Source organism: Narcine bancroftii, chromosome 9, assembly GCF_036971445.1.
Source record: "Narcine bancroftii isolate sNarBan1 chromosome 9, sNarBan1.hap1, whole genome shotgun sequence".
NCBI classification, from domain to species: Eukaryota; Metazoa; Chordata; class Chondrichthyes; order Torpediniformes; family Narcinidae; genus Narcine; species Narcine bancroftii.
The window spans coordinates 82,741,761-82,761,273 of NC_091477.1; the positions used below are offsets into that span (position 1 = coordinate 82,741,761).

Consider the following 19,513-nt stretch of genomic DNA (forward strand, 5'->3'; position numbering starts at 1 on the left):
GCAAATCTGGTGCTAGATTACATATTTGAGATCACACACTGTCTGCAGCAATGCACAGATTACAACCCCAATTGAATGCTTAAATGTGCACAGAGGTGTTTCTTCCATGATATCCCAAAGAGACTGTTTGTAGAGATTCTGAAGATCATGGTTGGAGGAAGACTGTATACAATTTGGGATAAGATGATCAGGGAGGAAAAGATTATGATGGAGGGATTGGACTTGATTGCTGGTGAGATGATCAGGACATGTAGAGGAAACCAAGAAGCTATTTTGGGAGGTACTTGGGGAAGTTGTCACAGGTATGCAGAAGAGAAGCAGTACAAAATTCATGGGGTGGAGCAGGAAGGATCTAAATTGCAGTGGATGAGGATATTTACCCTGGATGAATTTTAATGTTACAATGAGGTCAGCTTTCATTCTTCTAATTTCCAGAGAAGAAATGCTAACCTACTCAAGTTCTCTTCAAATCATCAACCTGCCAACCCAAGAGGCAGGCTGATGAATTCTTGATGCACCACATCATCATCAAGGTAAAGACATCAAAAATGCATGCAGTATTTCAGACAGAACCTCACTAAACCCCATGTTAGCATAGAATACACACTGATATACCTCAATGCAAGTGTCTTAAACACTCAGCGATCAAATTTATACTATGAGCCATGTGCACACAAAATACCTGATGGTGTTTAATATTCATATTTGAATGTAGAATAATCACAAGTGTGATCAATTGCATTCCTTACTAATCAAAGCCATTCACTAATGGCAATCCCTTTAATATTTTTGAAGTTACCAAACACCATATTTGTATACTTTACAAATTCTTACATTTTAATCAAGAAAATGTTCATCTTACCTGAGTAAGATGGTAGTACTTGTAGGTGCATATTATACCCAAGACCACTGCCGAAAGCAGAATTATCAATGTAATCGTAACACACAAAATGCGATTCAGGGTGGGCTTCTGACTTCTTGCAGGCAAGGTCTGCACTTCCTGTGGGGGGGGGAAAGAAATGATGAAAGAGCCAGAACTATACAAGCTTCTACTTGGTATGTACCAAGTAAAACTATTGGCCATATCTTAAAACTACTCATTTCAGGTTATCAGTGGGAATAGGCTTTAACGTACAAGTATAGAATATGTCCATAGTTGAGGGAACATTATTGACCATATCTTTCAAAAAACTTTTGGCTGAAATTTCCCCCAGCAAAAATCCAGTGACTGAAAGCAATGGGGCACAATTTCTGTGATCTCGTGGGAGAGAACAAGAAGAATGGTGACACCCCGAAAAAGTGAAGTTTCACATTTCACCTTAATTGTTGTACTTATTTCACTTTCGGTAAAAATGTTTGAAACTTTAAAAATTGTTTTTTACTTTTCATTTTGCTGCTGGGTCAAATTCTTTTACACTATTTATTTAGCACTGATAAGAAACTAGAAACCTCATGGAAATGAGATACCCATGCACAAATAGGTCGTGTTAGTTGGCCTTCAAATACTGAGAGGTTCCAAATTGCCAACAATTGTACATAACCTCACATTGCATTCAGACAAGCTATGGAATATCATTATAAGCCTAGCGGTCATAAGATACAACATTTCTCCCTGACACATACAGAATCAATGTTAGGTTGGATAAATGCCAGATTAAGAGTAGTTTTAAAATGAAGGACATGGTCAATCAAAATCAGTTTGGTACAAAATGGCTTCTGGGTTGTTAAGGCAACTGTCGGGATATCCTTGGAATGGAACTGTTTGACATTTGAAGATCAACATTCTGGATGTTTACCTGCAATTGAGTACCTTCTTGAGAAAACTAAATTTACATCAATATGTCATAGTCCTTCAAAGGACTAATCATTTTACCCGCAGCAACATAAATAAAATATATTCTACAATATGAAGATACTGGAAAATATTTATAAGACAATATGCCACCTTTTAGTGTCAAAGTTCAGAGATGTTCATGGAAGGTTTAAATATATTACACAAACTATATATCAGTGTGTGCACCCGAGTTGCATCAAGACTTGTTTTAAAAATATTTAATCAAGATCAATTGTTCTTGATTATGTTATTTGGCTCAACTACCAACAATTCAATTGCTTTGGATTAAATTGTTACAAAAAAAATATCAAATATACTTTTACTCTGCGACTGTATTCAGCAGGACCTCAGGCTCCCAAGGGCGGCATCGGGTCCTCGGGCCTCCGGCGGCAGCAGCAACAGGACCTCGGGCCTCCGGCGGCGGCAGAAATGCTTAAAGAAATCTCTTGATGCCTGCCACATTGACTACCGCCAGTGGGCTGATATCGCCTCCAACCGTGCATCTTGGCACCTCACAGTTCAGTGGGCAGCAACCTCCTTTGAAGAAGACCGCAGAGCCCACCTCACTGACAAAAGACAAAGGAGGAAAAACCCAACACCCAACCCCAACCAACCAATTTTCCCTTGCAACCACTGCAACCGTGCCTTCCTGTCCTGCATCGGACTTGTCAGTCACCAACGAGCCTGCAGCAGACGTGGACATACTCCTCCATAAATCTTCGTCCACGAAGCCAAGCCAAAGAGAAAGTATTCAGCAGAACCCCAATTTTCAGCATTGTCCAAGCTCACTGTGTAATTTGAGGCTTAGCGCAAGTTCACAAGGAAAATGTTTTATAATTGGTAGTGGCAGTGGCCCACCACAGTGGTTCCAAAGATAACTGTAATATCACAAAGTTCTTCATTGATCTTCTTTCTCCTCCAATCAGCTTCTAGCTGCTGCCTTTCTTTTAAATTCCAACTGTAACTAAACAATTAAGTTGAGTAAAGCTTGGAAAGCCTCACCAAGTTTTTCATTCTCTTTTTTTTTAAACTTTATTTAAAATTTTATAACATGAATAAAATAAAAATTACATTTAAAGAAATAATAAAAAATAAGATAATAAAAATTAAAATACTACATCATTAAACTACACAAATTAACCCCCCCAATAATTATAACACAACATTAATCATCTAATTTAAAATTAATCCAACCCTCCCCCCAAAATAAAGAGTGAAGAATTAATTAACAATGTTGTAAATAAAATAGAAAAAACCCCACTTACAAAAAAAGGATAAAACTTAACAACAAAAAAATTACTAACAACAAAAAAAATATCAATACTAAAATAATACCCTTAAACATATATTTAAATCAAACATATTTCATGTATTTAACAAATGAAATCCACTTTAAAACTAAATTCAAATATTAAAATCATATATCAACCACATATCTGTTATACAAAAAATCATAATTAATACATAAATACAGAATTTCCATTAATACCAAGTTTCCTTGGTATTAAAGAACAAAAACATCCCTTAGAAAAACAATCAGATAAATTTTTTATTCCCTTCCCCTCCCCTTATATAAAAAAAGAAAAAAAAGAAAAAAAATTCAAACTCTTATAAAATTCTCCATATTCTTCATTTATAATATCTTCAAAATTCTCTATCAAAATTAACTTAATTTTATTAAACTCTTCTCCCTCAATGTATTTGTACTTAATTTTCTTCTTCTTCTTATCACCTTTCCCCTCATCTTCCTCTTCATCTAATTCAACATCCTCAATTTTTGACTTATTATCTTCTGTGACATCATCCTCTTAAAAAAGAAAAAAAGAGAAAAAAAAACCCAAAAAGAGAAAAAAAGGAGAGAAAAAAACCTCCTAATTCCCTCTCAATTACAATCAAAACAAAAAGAGTTAAAAAAAAAATTTATTTAAAAAAAAAATAAAAAAAAACCTTCACTTCTTAACCCAAAAATTAAAAAGAAAAAAAAAACAGGTCGGAGGTCACAACTACCTCCTCCTGTTTAAACCGCCCAAAGCGGTAACTCCCCCAAAATATTGGGTGTGAGATAACTCACAGGTAGCTGATGACTTCTGGAAACTAGTGCCCACCCAGTTCCCTCTCCCAACTCCCATTTCATTAAACTATCATCATTATTTAAACTATTTAAACTCTTTTCAAAAAAAAGATAAAAGATTTTTTTTTTTTTAAATCAACGTTACCACTTTGATCACCATTGCTTCCATTTCTTTTAAAAATCTGGATACCACCTTACATCTCTACTCTCTTTGGAGACCTTGAAGGACTACATCGTTCCTGAAACTGCATGATTCTGAGACTGAGCAAAGTCCATAACCTCTTTAGGATTGTCAAAGAATTTTAGCTAATTTCCATCTTAAAAAATCTTCAATACCGCAGAATACCTGAATGTTGCCCTATGTCTTTTTTTCCACAACCGTTCTTTCACAGAATTAAATTCGCGTCATAATAGCATAGTATTAAATCTCCATCTTGAAGCTTTCTGAACATCTTGTGAACTCAAATATTCTAATAACAATAATGAATGATCCGAAACCAATCTAGCCTTATACTCCACAGATGTAACCCTATCCTGCAAATGTGCTGATATTAAAAAGTAATCAATTCTAGAAAAAGAATTATGTCGCGAGGAATAAAAAGAAAAATCTTTCTCTGCAGGATTAACTCTTCGCCAAATATCAATTAAATTCAAATCTGCCATCATCTTAATCACTTGGATTGCCATCTTAGACTTCTTAATTACTCTTGAGTACTTATCCAATAAAGGCTCCAACACCACATTCAAATCTCCCCCAACATCACATTAGAGTTCGATTGTCCAAGTAATAAAGACATATCCACAACAAAAGCTGTATCCTCAACATTAGGAACATAAACATCAAGCAAAGTCCATGCCTCATTAAAGATTGTACAATTTAATTTTAATAATCTTCCACCATTTTTCTCTTCACTCTGTAACTAAAATGGTAGATTCTTATGTACCAAAATTGCCACACCTTTTGCCTTAGAATTAAACGAAGAATAAAAAACGTGCCCAACCCATTCATGTTCCTTATCTATTAAATGAGTTTCCATTGCCATTGCGACCACCGTTTCTTCCATTTCTTCCAGAAATCAAATTCCCTTCTTGCAGCTCTGCCCTCTTTGGAGACCGTGGAGGACTACGTCGTTCCTGGAATTGCATAATTGGTAAAGACTGAGCAAAATCCATAGCTTCTTTAGGATTATCAAAGAACTTTGGTTGATATCCATCCTGAAAAATCTTCAGTACCGCAGGGTATCTAAATGTTGCCTTATATCCTTTTTTCCACAATAATTCTTTCACAGAATTAAATTCACGTCGTTGAAACATAATTTCCTGACTCAAATCCGGATAGAAGAAAACACGATTACTCTGAACCATCAAAGGAGATTTGTTTTGCTGTGCATTTCTAATAGCCATACGTAAAATAGTCTCTCTATCACAGTAATTTAAACAGCGAACCAGAACAGGTCTTGGATTCTGTCCTGAAAAAGGTCTCCTTCTCAAATCTCTATGAGCCCGTTCCAATATTAAACCTTCAGAAAACTTATCTTGTACCAACACTTGTAGAATCCATTCAGTGAAAAATTTTCTTGGATCTGGCCCTTCTATGCCTTCTGGCAAGTCGACAATTTTCACATTATTCCGTCTGGATTGGTTCTCCAAATAATCAACCTTTTTTGCTAAATTTTTATTCTGAATCTGTAACGTTTCAATTGTTTTATTCACATCTTGCAATTGATCTTGTACATCAGATAATCCTTGATCACACATCTCAAGTCTTTCAATAGTTTCAACTTTAAAAGCTCCATAATCAGCCATCTGTTGAGTATTGACATCCACCAATGCATTAATCTTAGAAGTAAGATTATTCATAGAATCACCTAAATGCATAATTGAAGAAAATATCTTATGTTCAAGACTCTTGAAAAGTATATCAACATCAGTAGATCCAGACATGGTGGGATTCTGCTGTTCTTGTGGAATCAGAGGACCTTCTATCCCTTCTTTTAATTTAGTAGCTTTTCTTGCAGTTTGACTCCGTGTAAGAGCCCCTGCCACAGACCCCCCAGAAGTATCAGGAGGCTGATGATCAGGGTTATCTTTGATCCAAACCTCCTTTAAAAGCTTTGTTACGTCAGTATCTGGAAGAGCTGATATAACTGGTGGTATAGCAGTCAAATAACAACTCTTTAACTCTCCAACAGGTGGCGCCCCAGCTAATTCAGCAGTCAAAGTCTCAGTAACAGTAGACATTGTTTGAAATACTTTGTTCTAAAGGCAGCTAAAAACGACCTTCAGAAAGACTTACGGAATCAGAACGGAGCTCCAAGGCCGAATTCTTCACTTGTTTTCCTGGATCCATTTCACGCTGAGTCGTGGCTTTTTGTAAACAAGCAGGCTCAGATAATTTCGGAAAATATAATTTTTTAACAATCTGTTGATGTTTCCTTTTACTTTTTTTTTAACAAATGTACCATTAGGTATTAATTCAACATCTCATACTATTTATAAACTTTTAAAAAAAGTTTTAACGGGCACTTAAAGACAAAACAATAAGTTAGAGTCAGGAGAGGACTGGAAGGCACGTCTGTTCCTTATGCCATCTTGCCACGCCCCCCAGGTTTTTCATTCTCATTAATAATTTACTCAACTTAATTGTCAAGCATGGAGATGGTGTGGAGGCCCAAGTACTTAGACATCAACCCCAGCTCACCGACAGCCGCGAAGGAGTGGTGACACTGGCGTACAATTTTCATAGACTAAAGAGAGGACTATAGGGACAAGACACCGAACAAGTACAGAACACGATTAGGCTGCGTGAGTTGCAAAATTTTTGAATACGTAGAAGGATGTGAAATTTTTAACCCAGCTATCTCTAAGTTGGACAGTTTATATGTTAAGACTCCCAATGAGGTTTTTGACAGACATTTACTGGCTACCAGGTGCAGAAGCCAGGAGAATCATTAGATGATTTGTTCAGGGAATTGGAAAAGTTAAAGATAAACTGTAATTTTTGGCATCATAGTGTGGAGCAGTGTGGAAACGAGGCAATTTGTCATGTGTTCATCACTGGCATTGCCTTACCTCTACTTACAGACTGCTTATAACCAAGCTACCGTGTTAGGCGTAGCTCAACGCAATAATGATGCATATGGAACAACGACAACCCCTACAGCTGCAGTAGTGAGGCCTGAACCATTGCAGGAACCGCAGGTATGCAAGAAGGATTCTTTACCAGGGCTGCCTTCCAGTTTGCTCTTAAGAAGCCAGCTGTGGCTGCCACTTATAATATAAAACAGAAATGTTTCTTCTTTTTTTTTTAAATAATTTTTTTTATTTTTCACACTATGAACCATATTGACCAAAATACACATAAACATTTCCCTCTTGAATATACACAATGTCATGTAGTTTCTCTTACCATTCACGGGATAACTGTCCATCACATGATGCTTCTTGTAATAAATGTGCCAAGAAGGTACAATATGCCCAGGTGTGCAAATCCAAGGCCTCACCAAACTCAGTGGTTAATTCTCAGGTACTGGCTACACTTACCAATGTGCCACAAGGACTCGCTCAAACCACAACCTTTATGACTGTGGTAAAAGGTTAAGGTTGGATTCATGCAGCACTGTTAGTTACATTAGTGAGAACATCACGTGGGAACTAAAACTAAAGGCTCTCCCATCCAGTAAGGACATTAACATGGCTGAGAAAACTTTAAGCACTAATTCCCAAGGATATGTTGTTGTTAACCTCTTAGTCTTAATAGCCAGCTTTATGCTGCCACAAAACTTGGTGTTTTGAAGGACCTATGTTCTCACTTAATACTTGGCCAGGATTTCCAGCGTCAGCATCTGACTGAAATTTGAATACGGAGGACCCTTTCCTGAGCTAACTGTGAAAGGTGCTGAAAATTACTGTGCACTGACAGCAGGAAAAATAGATGAGCCATCCCTCTTTCCAAACTTAACTGCCTAGCTGTAAACCAATTGCTGCCAAATCAAGGTGCTTTAGCAAAGATGATCAGGACTTCATTGCAGTGGAAATTTGCTAATTACTTTGAGAAGGCAGAATTGAGACATGCATATCACCAGCCTCAGTGGCAGTGGTGAACGATCCTACCCACCGACACAAGAAGCAAATGTGTGTGGATTATTCACAGAATCAATCAATGCATAGAGTAGGATGCTTACCCCATTCAATGTCCACTTTACATTTCCCTAGCACTTTTACTTTCTCTCCTGCAACCATCTTTAAAATAATGTCGGACTGTTACATTTTAAGTTTGGGCAATAGTTTGTCTTTCAGGTCTTTTGGAATTTATGACCCAGCAGCCCCTGTGTCTTGTTCCATTGTTAATTTTAATACGAATAAGAATCTCTGACCGAGGGATGTACATTAATTTCAATGCCCCATCATCCTCAGAGTCACTTTGGTACCCTGGCTCACGACTAGAACTTTGGAAGATTGATTTTTTTTATATACTTCATTTTCTGGTTTTTCTTCCTTCTATGACCCTCGTCTTTCTCTCTCTCTCTCTCGCTCTCTTTCGGTTTTGGACACTTTGATTGGTGTCCTTTATTGTCACAAAAATAACACTTAGCCTTTTTGTAATAAGCTATCGGGGCTGTCGCTATTTCTCCCACAGCAGGAGCATTCTTATCGGTCCATTCTCTTCACTACGTGCTTCCCCTGTATAATATCAGTGCTACAATTGGCCATTTCGAAACTCAGTGCTATCTCATAGGCAGACGATGTCCAAATTTTTTGAACTCAAAAATATTTGTTGGGCATGGCAGTCTGCCAAACCGATCAGCAATCTGTCTCTCAAAGCCTCGTCCAAGAACTTATCAAAACTATATGTCTCGAACAATTTACACAATTTGGCCAAATATTGGCTAACTGTTTTGCCAGCCTTTTGCTTTCTGGCATAGAATTTCTATCTATGGTTTTGGGGACAGATGATTTCCAACAAGGTCACATAACTCTTTCTAAGACTTAGTATTTGGCTTTACAGGTGCCAATAGAGTCTTGATCAGAGTGTACATTCTGCTTCCCTCCTCGCTTAAAAACAGTGAATGTATCTTATGGATTGAACTTTGAATAAATGGGAAGGGGAGGAGAGGGAGGGAGGGAAGGGAGGGGGGAAAAAGGGGAGAAAATGACACTGTATATATTCAAGAGAAAAATGTCTGTATGTATTTTGGTCAGTATGGTTTATAGTGTGAAAAATAATTTTTTATTTTTATTTTTTAAAGTGCCGGTTTTTATTGCAGATTTCAGTATCCCTCACATCATGAGCAATGCAGTACATATCGAACCTATCTACATCATCATATCAGTCTTCAGCCTCTCTATATTCCCCAAAGCATCCTTCTGCCATTTTCACTACTTATTACTTAGTAACAAAGTAAATCCGCTCTGCTAGTGCTGTTTACTCTCACTCTTCTGTTGTCGTCTTCTCTAGTTTCTTCCCTTTTTCACTGCTGGATAAACAAGTGGTTTCGTCCCGTTGAAGCTCGATGCCATCCCGGTCATCGTTTTTGCCACAACATTCTCACCTCTGATGTCCTCTTTACTCGAAATCGCATAGATTCCGCTATCCGGAGTGTAGAATTTTTTGTTTTGATCCTCACTCCCAATTCTGTCGTATATTTCTCTTAAAGAATCACCTCGCATGAGAGAAAAAAAAACAGTAAGCATTATTTATTCTGATCAAGATGGCGTCTTGATCTAGAACACGTAATACAAACATAACTCCTTTTATGATGTCACACACATAACAGATATGTTCTTGATTAATAAGGGTGTCAAAGGTTTAAATTATTTTTTTAAATTTAGAAATCCAGCACAGTTACAGGCCATTTCTGCCCACGAGTTCCATGCTGCCCAATTACACTCAATTGACCTACAATCCCCTGGTACATTTGAAATGGTGGGAGGAAGCATGCTGGAACATCAGAACCATGCTAGACAAGGCTGACAGCCACCGACCTGAACGTCGGTCTGCCCTCATTGCACATGAACTCCTCAGACTTGACATCGACATAGCCGCTCTCAGTGAAGTCCGCCTGGCAGATGTAGGCAGCCTCCAAGAACGCGGTGTGGGCTACACACTCTACTGGTCTGGCAAGCCTTTGGATGAACGACGCCTATCTGGTGTAGGCTTCATGGTCAAGAACTTCATTGCCTCCAAACTCGAAAACCTTCCGACAGGCCACTCGGACCGAATCATGTCCATGCGACTCCCCCTTCAAAACAAGCGTCGCATCACCCTCATCAGTGTCTATGCTCCAACCCTCCAGGCGGAACCAGCAGAAAAGGACAAGTTCTACACTGACCTGCGCAACCTCATCCAACGCACCCCTACAGCCGACAAGGTTGTCATCCTTGGCGACTTCAACGCTCGCGTCGGCAAAGACTCAGAAACCTGGCCAGGAATCCTGGGCAAGCACGGCGTCGGCAAGTGCAACAATGGGCGCCTCCTGTTGGAGCTCTGTGCAGAACAGCGGCTTGTCATTACAAACACCCTTTTTCAGCAGAGGGACAGCCTGAAGACCACCTGGATGCATCCCCGATCCAAACACTGGCACCTCCTGGACTACATCCTGGTGCGAGAAAGTGACAAACGAGATGTGCTCCATACCAGGGTCATGCCCAGCGCGGAATGCCACACTGACCACTGGCTGGTTCGCTGCAAGCTCAACCTTCACTTCAAGCCAAAGCCCAGGAACAGTAAAGCCCCCAGAAAGAGGTTCAATGTTGGAAACCTGCAGTCAGATGAAGCGAGAGGAAACTTCCAGGCAAACCTCAAAGCAAAGCTCAACAATGCAATCCGCCTCACGGACCCGTCCCCTGAAACCCTCTGGGATCAGTTGAAGACTACCATACTGCAATCCACTGAAGAGGTACTGGGCTTCTCCTCCAGGAAAAACAAGGACTGGTTCGACGAAAACAGCCATGAAATCCAGGAGCTGCTGGCAAAGAAGCGAGCTGCCCACCAGGCTCCCCTTACAAAGCTGTCCTGTCCAGAGAAGAAACAAGCCTTCCATCGTGCATGCAGCCATCTTCAGTGCAAACTCCGGGAGATCCAAAATGAGAGGTGGACTAGCCTCGCCAAGCGAACCCAGCTCAGCGTGGACATTGGCGACTTCAGGGGTTTCTACGAGGCTCTAAAGGCTGTGTACGGCCCCTCACCCCAAGTCCAAAGCCTGCTGCGCAGCTCAGACGGCAAAGTCCTCCTCAGCGACAAGATCTCCATCCTCAACCGATGGTCAGAACACTTCCAATCTCTTTTCAGTGCCAACCGCTCAGTCCAAGATTCCGCCCTGCTCCAGCTCCCTCAACAGCCCCTAAGGCTAGAGCTGGATGAGGTCCTCACCCAGGATGAGACATATAAGGCAATCGAACAACTGAAAAGTGGCAAAGCAGCAGGTATGGATGGAATCCCCCCAGAGGTCTGGAAGGTCAAACTGCATGAGTTTTTCAATCTTTGTTGGGACCAAGGAAAACTGCCTCAGGACCTTCGTGACCCTGTACAAAAACAAAGGCGAGAAATCAGACTGCTCAAACTACAGGGGAATCACCCTGCTCTCCATTGCAGGCAAAATCTTCGCTAGAATTCTCCTTATAGACTAATACCTAGTGTCGCCGAAAATGTCCTCCCAGAATCAAAGTGTGGCTTTCGCGCAAACAGAGGAACTACTGACATGGTCTTTGCCCTCAGACAGCTCCAAGAAAAGTGCAGAGAACAAAACAAAGGACTCTACATCACCTTTGTTGACCTCACCAAAGCTTTTGACACCGTGAGCAGGAAAGGGCTTTGGCAAATACTAGAGCGCTTCAGATGCCCCCTCAAGTTCCTCAACATGGTTATCCAACTGCACGAAAACCAACAAGGTCAGGTCAGATACAGCACTGAGCTCTCCGAACCCTTCTCCATTAACAATGGCGTGAAGCAAGGCTGTGTTCTCGCACCAACCCTCTTTTCAATCTTCTTCAGCATGATGCTGAACCAAGCAATGAAAGACCTCAACAATGAAGACGCTGTTTACATCCGGTACCGCACGGATGGCAGTCACTTCAATCTGAGGCGCCTACAAGCTCACACGAAGACACAAGAGAAACTTGTCCGTGAACTACTCTTTGCAGACGATGCCGCTTTAGTTGCCCATTCAGAGCCAGCTCTTCAGCGCTTGACGTCCTGTTTTGCGGAAACTGCCAAAATATTTGGCCTGGAAGTCAGCTTGAAGAAAACTGAGGTCCTCCATCAGCCAGCTCCCCACCATGACTACCAGCACCCCCACATCTCCATCGGGCACACAAAACTCAAAACAGTCAACCAGTTTACCTATCTCGGCTGCACCATTTCATCAGATGCAAGGATCGACAACGAGATAGACAACAGACTCGCCGAGGCAAATAGCGCCTTTGGAAGACTACACAAAAGAGTCTGGAAAAACAACCAACTGAAAAACCTCACAAAGATAAGCGTATACAGAGCCGTTGTCATACCCACACTCCTGTTCGGCTCCGAATCATGGGTCCTCTACCGGCATCACCTATGGCTCCTAGAACGCTTCCACCAGCGTTGTCTCCGCTCCATCCTCAACATTCATTGGAGCGCTTTCATCCCTAACGTCGAAGTACTCGAGATGGCAGAGGTCGACAGCATCGAGTCCACGCCGCTGAAGATCCAGCTGCGCTGGGTGGGTCACGTCTCCAGAATGGAGGACCATCGCCTTCCCAAGATCGTGTTATATGGCGAGCTCTCCACTGGCCACCGTGACAGAGGTACACCAAAGAAAAGGTACAAGGACTGCCTAAAGAAATCTCTTGGTGCCTGCCACATTGACCACCACCAGTGGGCTGATATCGCCTCAAACCGTGCATCTTGGCGCCTCACAGTTTGGCGGGCTGCAACCTCCTTTGAAGAAGACCGCAGAGCCCACCTCACTGACAAAAGGCAAAGGAGGAAAAACCCAACAGCCAACCCCAACCAACCAATTTTCCCCTGCAACCGTGTCTGCCTGTCCCGCATCGGACTTGTCAGCCACAATCGAGCCTGCAGCTGACGTGGACATTTACCCCCTCCATAAATCTTCGTCCGCGAAGCCAAGCCAAAGAAAGAAGAATAAGGGTGTCAAAGGTTTAAATTATGTTTTTAAATTTAGAAATCCAGCACAGTAACAGGCCATTTCTGCCCATGAGTTCCATGCTGCCCAATTACACTCAATTGACCTACAATCCCCCGGTACATTTGAAATGGTGGGAGGAAGCTGGAGTCCCCAGGAAAAACCCACATAGACAAAGAGAGAACGTATAAACTCCTAACAGACAGCGTGGGTTTCGAACCCCAGTCCCGATCGCGGGAGAATGCAGAATAGGGTTGAAAGGAAGAACTTATCAATCATGATTTGAATGCAGAGCAGGCTCGATGGGCTGAATGCCCTAATTCTGCTCCGGTTTCATGATTATTCACTGATGCTTATTAAAATTAAGATGTCTCTAAATACATTTTTATTCACTTGTTTGCAATGAGCAAAGATATAATTATTTTGATAATAAAATCAACTTATGTACCAAACAAAGTTTAGCACTCTTAAATTAAGCAAATTTAAGCGTGTCTTTTAAAAAAAATATAGCTGAAAGTTAAACCAGGTATGTCTGGACAGCAAGGGGCTTTGAAAATATACTTGACAGCAAGGGGCTTTGAAAATATACTCTCTCAAACATGTTAAAAAGTCTTGTCACAAGAAAATCTCTTAATCCTGAAGTCAAAATCAATTCTAAAATTTTATATTTATTTTCTTATTCATTAACAACACTGTCCAATTCTTCCTTCCTTATTCCCATGCAGTCTGAAATCAATTCTAAAATTTTATATTTATTTTCTTATTCATTAACAACACTGTCCAATTCTTCCTTCCTTATTCCCATGCAGTCTGAATTTCCAGACCTCAACTTCCCTTTGACTGTTTCGAAATTTACTCACATTTTCAGTCATCTATTAAACCCATTATGATGTTTTTGGAATATAGCAGCAAAGAGGAGCACCTGACCAAAAAATCCATGCAGTCATGGGGTTGCATATTAATTATACACACTCCATCCAAATTGAGGAGGAAACTCTGGCTCCTGTAACAAAGAGTGTAACTTATTACACCCATGTACCATCCAAAAACATTTGAACTATTCTAATTGATTTTCTACTTCAGGTATGACTTTATGCATCCATTGTCTGTGCTCTTCAGCAATGCCTCACACATTTCTAGCCAAAGCAGAATTACACCTTTAACCTTTTGATTTTTCTTTTCAGTTCCATAGTTTTAAAGTGGAGAAAAGTATAATGTAGTGGTGTGGTATTAAACAGCGTGTTTTTTTAAAAAAACGACTGCAGAAACTATCAAAAGATTTCCCTGTGTGATAAAACAGAATTCTTTTTTTTTTTTGAAGACTTTATTTAAAATTTTATAACATGAATACAATAGAGAATTACATTTAAAGAAAGAAAAAATTAAAATGGTATGATTACAATATTACATCAGAAAACTACACAAAATAACCCCCCCCGTTAATTGTAACACAATATTAGTAATCTAACTTAAAATTAGTCCAGCCCTCCCCCCAAAATAAAGAGTGAAGAGTTAATAAAATTAACATTATATATGGAAAAAAAAACTTAACCTAAAAAAAATTCTAACAACAAAAGAAATTTTTATCAATAGTAAAATATCACGCTTAAACATATATTTAAATCAAACTTAAATGCATATATTTAGCAAACGGAGTCCACTTTAACTTATAAAAAGACATCTTATCCTGAATTGAAAAAGATATCCTTTCCATAGTCAAACAAAATTTCATCTCCAAATACCACTTATCTAAAGTTAATATATTTTTTATCTTTCCAAGTAAGTGCTATACATTTCTTAGCCACGACTAAAGCTAAATAGATAAAGGAAATCTGATAATCCTCTAAACCTAAATCAATTGATGATTGCATGTTCCCTAATAAAAATATATCGGGATCTAATACAAGATGGATATTATATAAACTGTTAAAAATAGATTGAATATCTTTCCAAAACTGTTGCAATCGATCACAAAGCCAAACAGTATGCAAAAAAGTATTGGCCGTCTGATCACATCGAAAACAAGAATCCAACTTACTAAGACCAAATTTTTAAAATTTCTCCGGTGTTAAATATAACTGATGAATAAAATTATAATTAATCATCGCTAGTCTAGCATTAATTAATTTCCAAATACTATTCTGACAAATTTCCATCCAAGCTTCTTCAGCTATTTTATGTCGTAAATCTTTTTCCCATTTCAACTTATCTTTATCCCAGTCTTTTTTACTATCAATTTCTTGTAAAATACAATACAAATCAGATATATATCCCTTTTTTGGTATTGAAAGTACATATTCTTCAAAACTAGATTCAGGTAATAAAATCATATGTTGACCACATAACTGTTTTACAAAAGATCTTAATTGATAATATACAAATATAGAATTTCCACTAATATAAAATAGAATTCTGACAACAACTCTATCACTGCATCTTGGTATGTGGCCAACTTGAACCTTGCACTTTTGTTCGGACATCTGTCATGTTCCCCCACACCTCGATGTAGGGTTCAAGCCCAAAACATTGGTGATGTATCTTTACCTTTGCTACACAAAGGCACTGTTTGAGTTTCTCCAGCATTTGTGTGTTTTTTCACTTCACCACGGTGTCAACAGAATCCTGTTTTACCTCTGAACTACAGTACTGATCTTCACCCAACACAGGGAAAGTGAGATTGAGTAATTACAATGGGCTGTTTTAAATTTTGAACAAATCTGTACATTAGAGTATATTGTGAATCATCAACTGTCAAGATTGTTGGCACATATTCTCTGCAAAAACCATCCTAGTTTCCAGCTATTTTAGGATAGCCCAAAGGCACAAATAGCATCTATTGCTGTTGAAACATATCATTTTGTTCAGCAAATTACTGACCCAGATTAAGTCACATAGCATTACCACAAGGAAATATGGGTTGATGCACTTCAAGCTCTGGTGTAGTGTAGAGGGGAAATAATGTTTTGTTTGGTTAACAGTTTAACTCACAAAGAGCACAACTCTGTTACCAAAAATCCAAGGCTCACAGGTCAATACCTTCACTCATCTTTATCCTCAGCATATTTTAATGAAGGTCCAGTGTCGTGATTTATGAATGGCAATCTAAATTAATATGCATTCTTTATGAATGAATAGAGATGAGCTGGTCATGCATGCCCCAACTCTCCACAACACAGAACATGTTACAATAAATGTTCCTTGGATCAATTGTGATTGGTCACCCAAGTTGATCAACTGAAGACGACTGATGCTATCAACTTGCCAAGTATGTAACCCGAGCAACCAATATCCACCTTCATTATCCCAATGCACAAATTATACAATAAGTCACATGCAGAAATCCAAGCCAATACGAGGAGAGGAAGCAAAAAATATGCAAATCCCTAGCCGTGTCTCAAGGGCAAACAAGCAAAAAGCGAGCATTTTCAAAACCTCTGGCTGTGCTATAATTATAATGACTGAAAATGTAAAGTGCTCTTCCTTCTTTCCAACACTTTGAGAATTCTAATGTTCCAAAATTCCTGCTGTATCAGTACCAACTTCAGTAGTTCATTTCCATCATGCCATTTTTCCTCAAAGGGGTTGAAATTACTTCTGATAATCAGATAGAATGTGTATTTCCAATTCTTTGTCATACTTCTCTATAGCTTTAATGAATAGAGAAACTCAGCTGGTCAAAAGCGTACATTATATAGCAAAGATACAGATATATAACCAATGTTTCAGGCTTGAGCCTTTCATCCCAATGATGCACAAAGCCAAGAGTGACAGTTTGTCAGTCCAATTAACCCAATGGAATGTGAAATCGGCAAAATTATTAAGTGCAGAAGACATTGCAAACAAAAACTCTGGTAGTAACTGGAGCATACTGTTGGCTGATTCTGCTCAGATTTACTTCAATAACACTTATGTTTCAACTTTCAGTTGAAAATATTTGTTTTCAGAAATTGCCAGTGTGACATTAGTTACGGATAACAGTGCAAGTCTACAGCCCCACCATCATCCAGCATTTATTTGCACCAAAGGCACTGAATGACAAAAGCTGGAACAGTACTAAAGCAGCTGCCGACTCAGAGCTGTACCAGGATGTACTGCAAGCATCAGCTCGACTATATGTACAGATTGCTTTCACCTACCTAGCTCCAATTAGTTATCAGTTGAAGCTGGATAATACAAATATAGCTTAGATTGACAGTGGTCATTCCAGTCACCAAACACAATGGAAACCTGCTCAATTCCCCCCAAAAAATTCAAGGAAAATCCCAAAAGATTAGTATTTCAAAGGTGTGCACACAACCACCGAAAGCATTTAAAATCCACAATACAATAGAAAAAGCAGAACAGTATTTAAATATAGAGATATTTAAATATAGAGATATTTAAATATAGAGATATTTAAATATAGAGATATTTAAATATAGAGATATTTAAATATAGAGATATTTAAATATAGAGATATTTAAATATAGAGATATTTAAATATAGAGATATTTAAATATTGAATGCAGTGGTCTGGCAGTGCTCAATAGCACAGTAAACCTCCAGCCAAGGCCAGTGATTAGGAAGGCAAGTGGAAAGTTAGGCTTGTTGCAAGGGAAATGGAATTTTAAAAATGGAAAAGCCTCGTGACAACCATGCTGGATGTTTCAAGTCGACATCTTTATCATTGTGCTTAGTTTTGATTTTTTAAAAATCAATTTAATGTTGGACATTCTTACCTTGGCAGCAATGCAATGGATAACTGTGATATTCCTGGGAATGAGGGAGTTGTCTCATGAGAAAAGATCAGGCCTACACTCTCTACTGTCCAGAAATATTGGTGAACTGATTGAAAAAATACAAGATTCCACAGGAACTTCAGAAGTTAGATACTACAAAGATATTTTGCCCTATGGGTAAATCTTGAATCAGGCAAACAAGGAGTCACCACCTGAGAATAAGACCAGCAGAGTTTCTTCTCACAGAAGGTGGGAAATCTTTGGACTTCATTATCCCCGAGATCTATGGGATGCTGAGTCATTAAATATTAAAGACAGATCTTCAAAATAAATAAAGTGGGGTGGGATCCAGAGTTGTGAGGACCATGCCAAAAAGGGCAAGTTAAAGATCAGCAATAATCCTGTAGAATATTGGAGCAGACTAGAGAAAGCACCTGGTTATATCCTGCTATTTTCCTGCAATATTACAAAGCATTAATAGTTGGTTCATTCAGATTGACAAGGTCTTCCCTCCCAGATCAAGAACAGACCAATTACGTCCAAATTTAAAACCAATGTTTTTAGTTCAATCACATCTCCCATTGAAAACCACTTTTCATTATTGAGTTTGGGGGGTGGGGGGGGGGAAGGGGGGTGGAGAGGTACAACACTGGAACAGGCCCGAGGCATCCCGGGTCGATCATCAAGGGCCCATTTGTATTAATCCCTTTTTATTCTTACATTCCCATCAACTGCCCCTTGCCCAATTTTATGATTTATTCCCACATTAGGAACAATTTACAGTGGCCAATTTACCTGGCAACTTGCATATTTTTGGGATGTGGAAGAAAACTAGAGCATCTGGAGGAAGCCCATGGCATGTCAGGAGGAATGTGCAGTCTAGAATAGAACAGTTGTCACTGAAACTACAAGGCAGCGGCTCTGCCTGCCGCATCAGTGTACTGTGAATTCATACATAGCAAGCTTCTACTCTTCACCACATAGGAAGATGATCCAAGCCATAGAGAGATATAGGTCAGAAATAGGCCTTTAAGATCAAGGCCATGACAACCTAAATTTGTACACTAACCTGGGCACATTTTGTTCTTCAGCTCCCCAAAAATTCTACCGTTCATCTGCAATCTATTAACAGATGCCAATTAACATAACCAAAACTGAGTGGAAACCCCCAATCTAGTTTGTTGTTAGTTCCCTATCCGTGCTTTATGTATGCACCCACTACTGAGTGACATTGTTTTTTTTTTCATAATTCAATAATTCATCATGTCAGTTCATACGCATTCTCAAACAATGTAGCTTGTTTCATCTGCCCAAGATTAAGACCCACAGTCCAATTACTTGTGTTGCTTTAACCTGTAAAGTCTTCATCACTTCTTCTAGTCTCTTGATTAATTTTTCCTCCATTATAACCCATAGCTCTGAATATCAAGTTCTATTAAAGTTCCAGCTTGTTATGCACTTCCATTTTCCAACAAAGGACAGGTGTTAAAGCTAATTGTTTAATATGTGCCCTTGTTTAATATGTGACGTGCTGACAACAGAGAATGGAACCATTAAAGTTGGCGTTCTCAAAGGAACGACAGTGGAACAGATGAAGAATATTGAGTGTCAGAATGCACATCTGTGGGCTCACACAAGAGGAATGGAAACAGGCTTCAGATTAGTGATGGGATGAAGAGTATGGAGGAATGGGATCAAAGGTCAACAGCCCAAAATAAATTGAAATAATAGAGGGTGGCATGAAGAATACAGTATGATTTTCAGG

The 19,513-nt window shown here is 39.1% G+C and overlaps 1 protein-coding gene across 1 annotated transcript in view; it reads right to left on the minus strand.

Annotated features, from left to right (window-relative positions):
- Nucleotides 1–19,513, minus strand: part of LOC138742351 (integral membrane protein 2C-like) — a 68,537-nt gene that overhangs the window by 30,276 nt on the left and 18,748 nt on the right. The window contains exon 2 of the mRNA XM_069896649.1: nt 863–1,000. Coding sequence (XP_069752750.1) covers nt 863–1,000 — 138 coding nt within the window. The remainder of the gene's footprint in view (nt 1–862; nt 1,001–19,513) is intronic.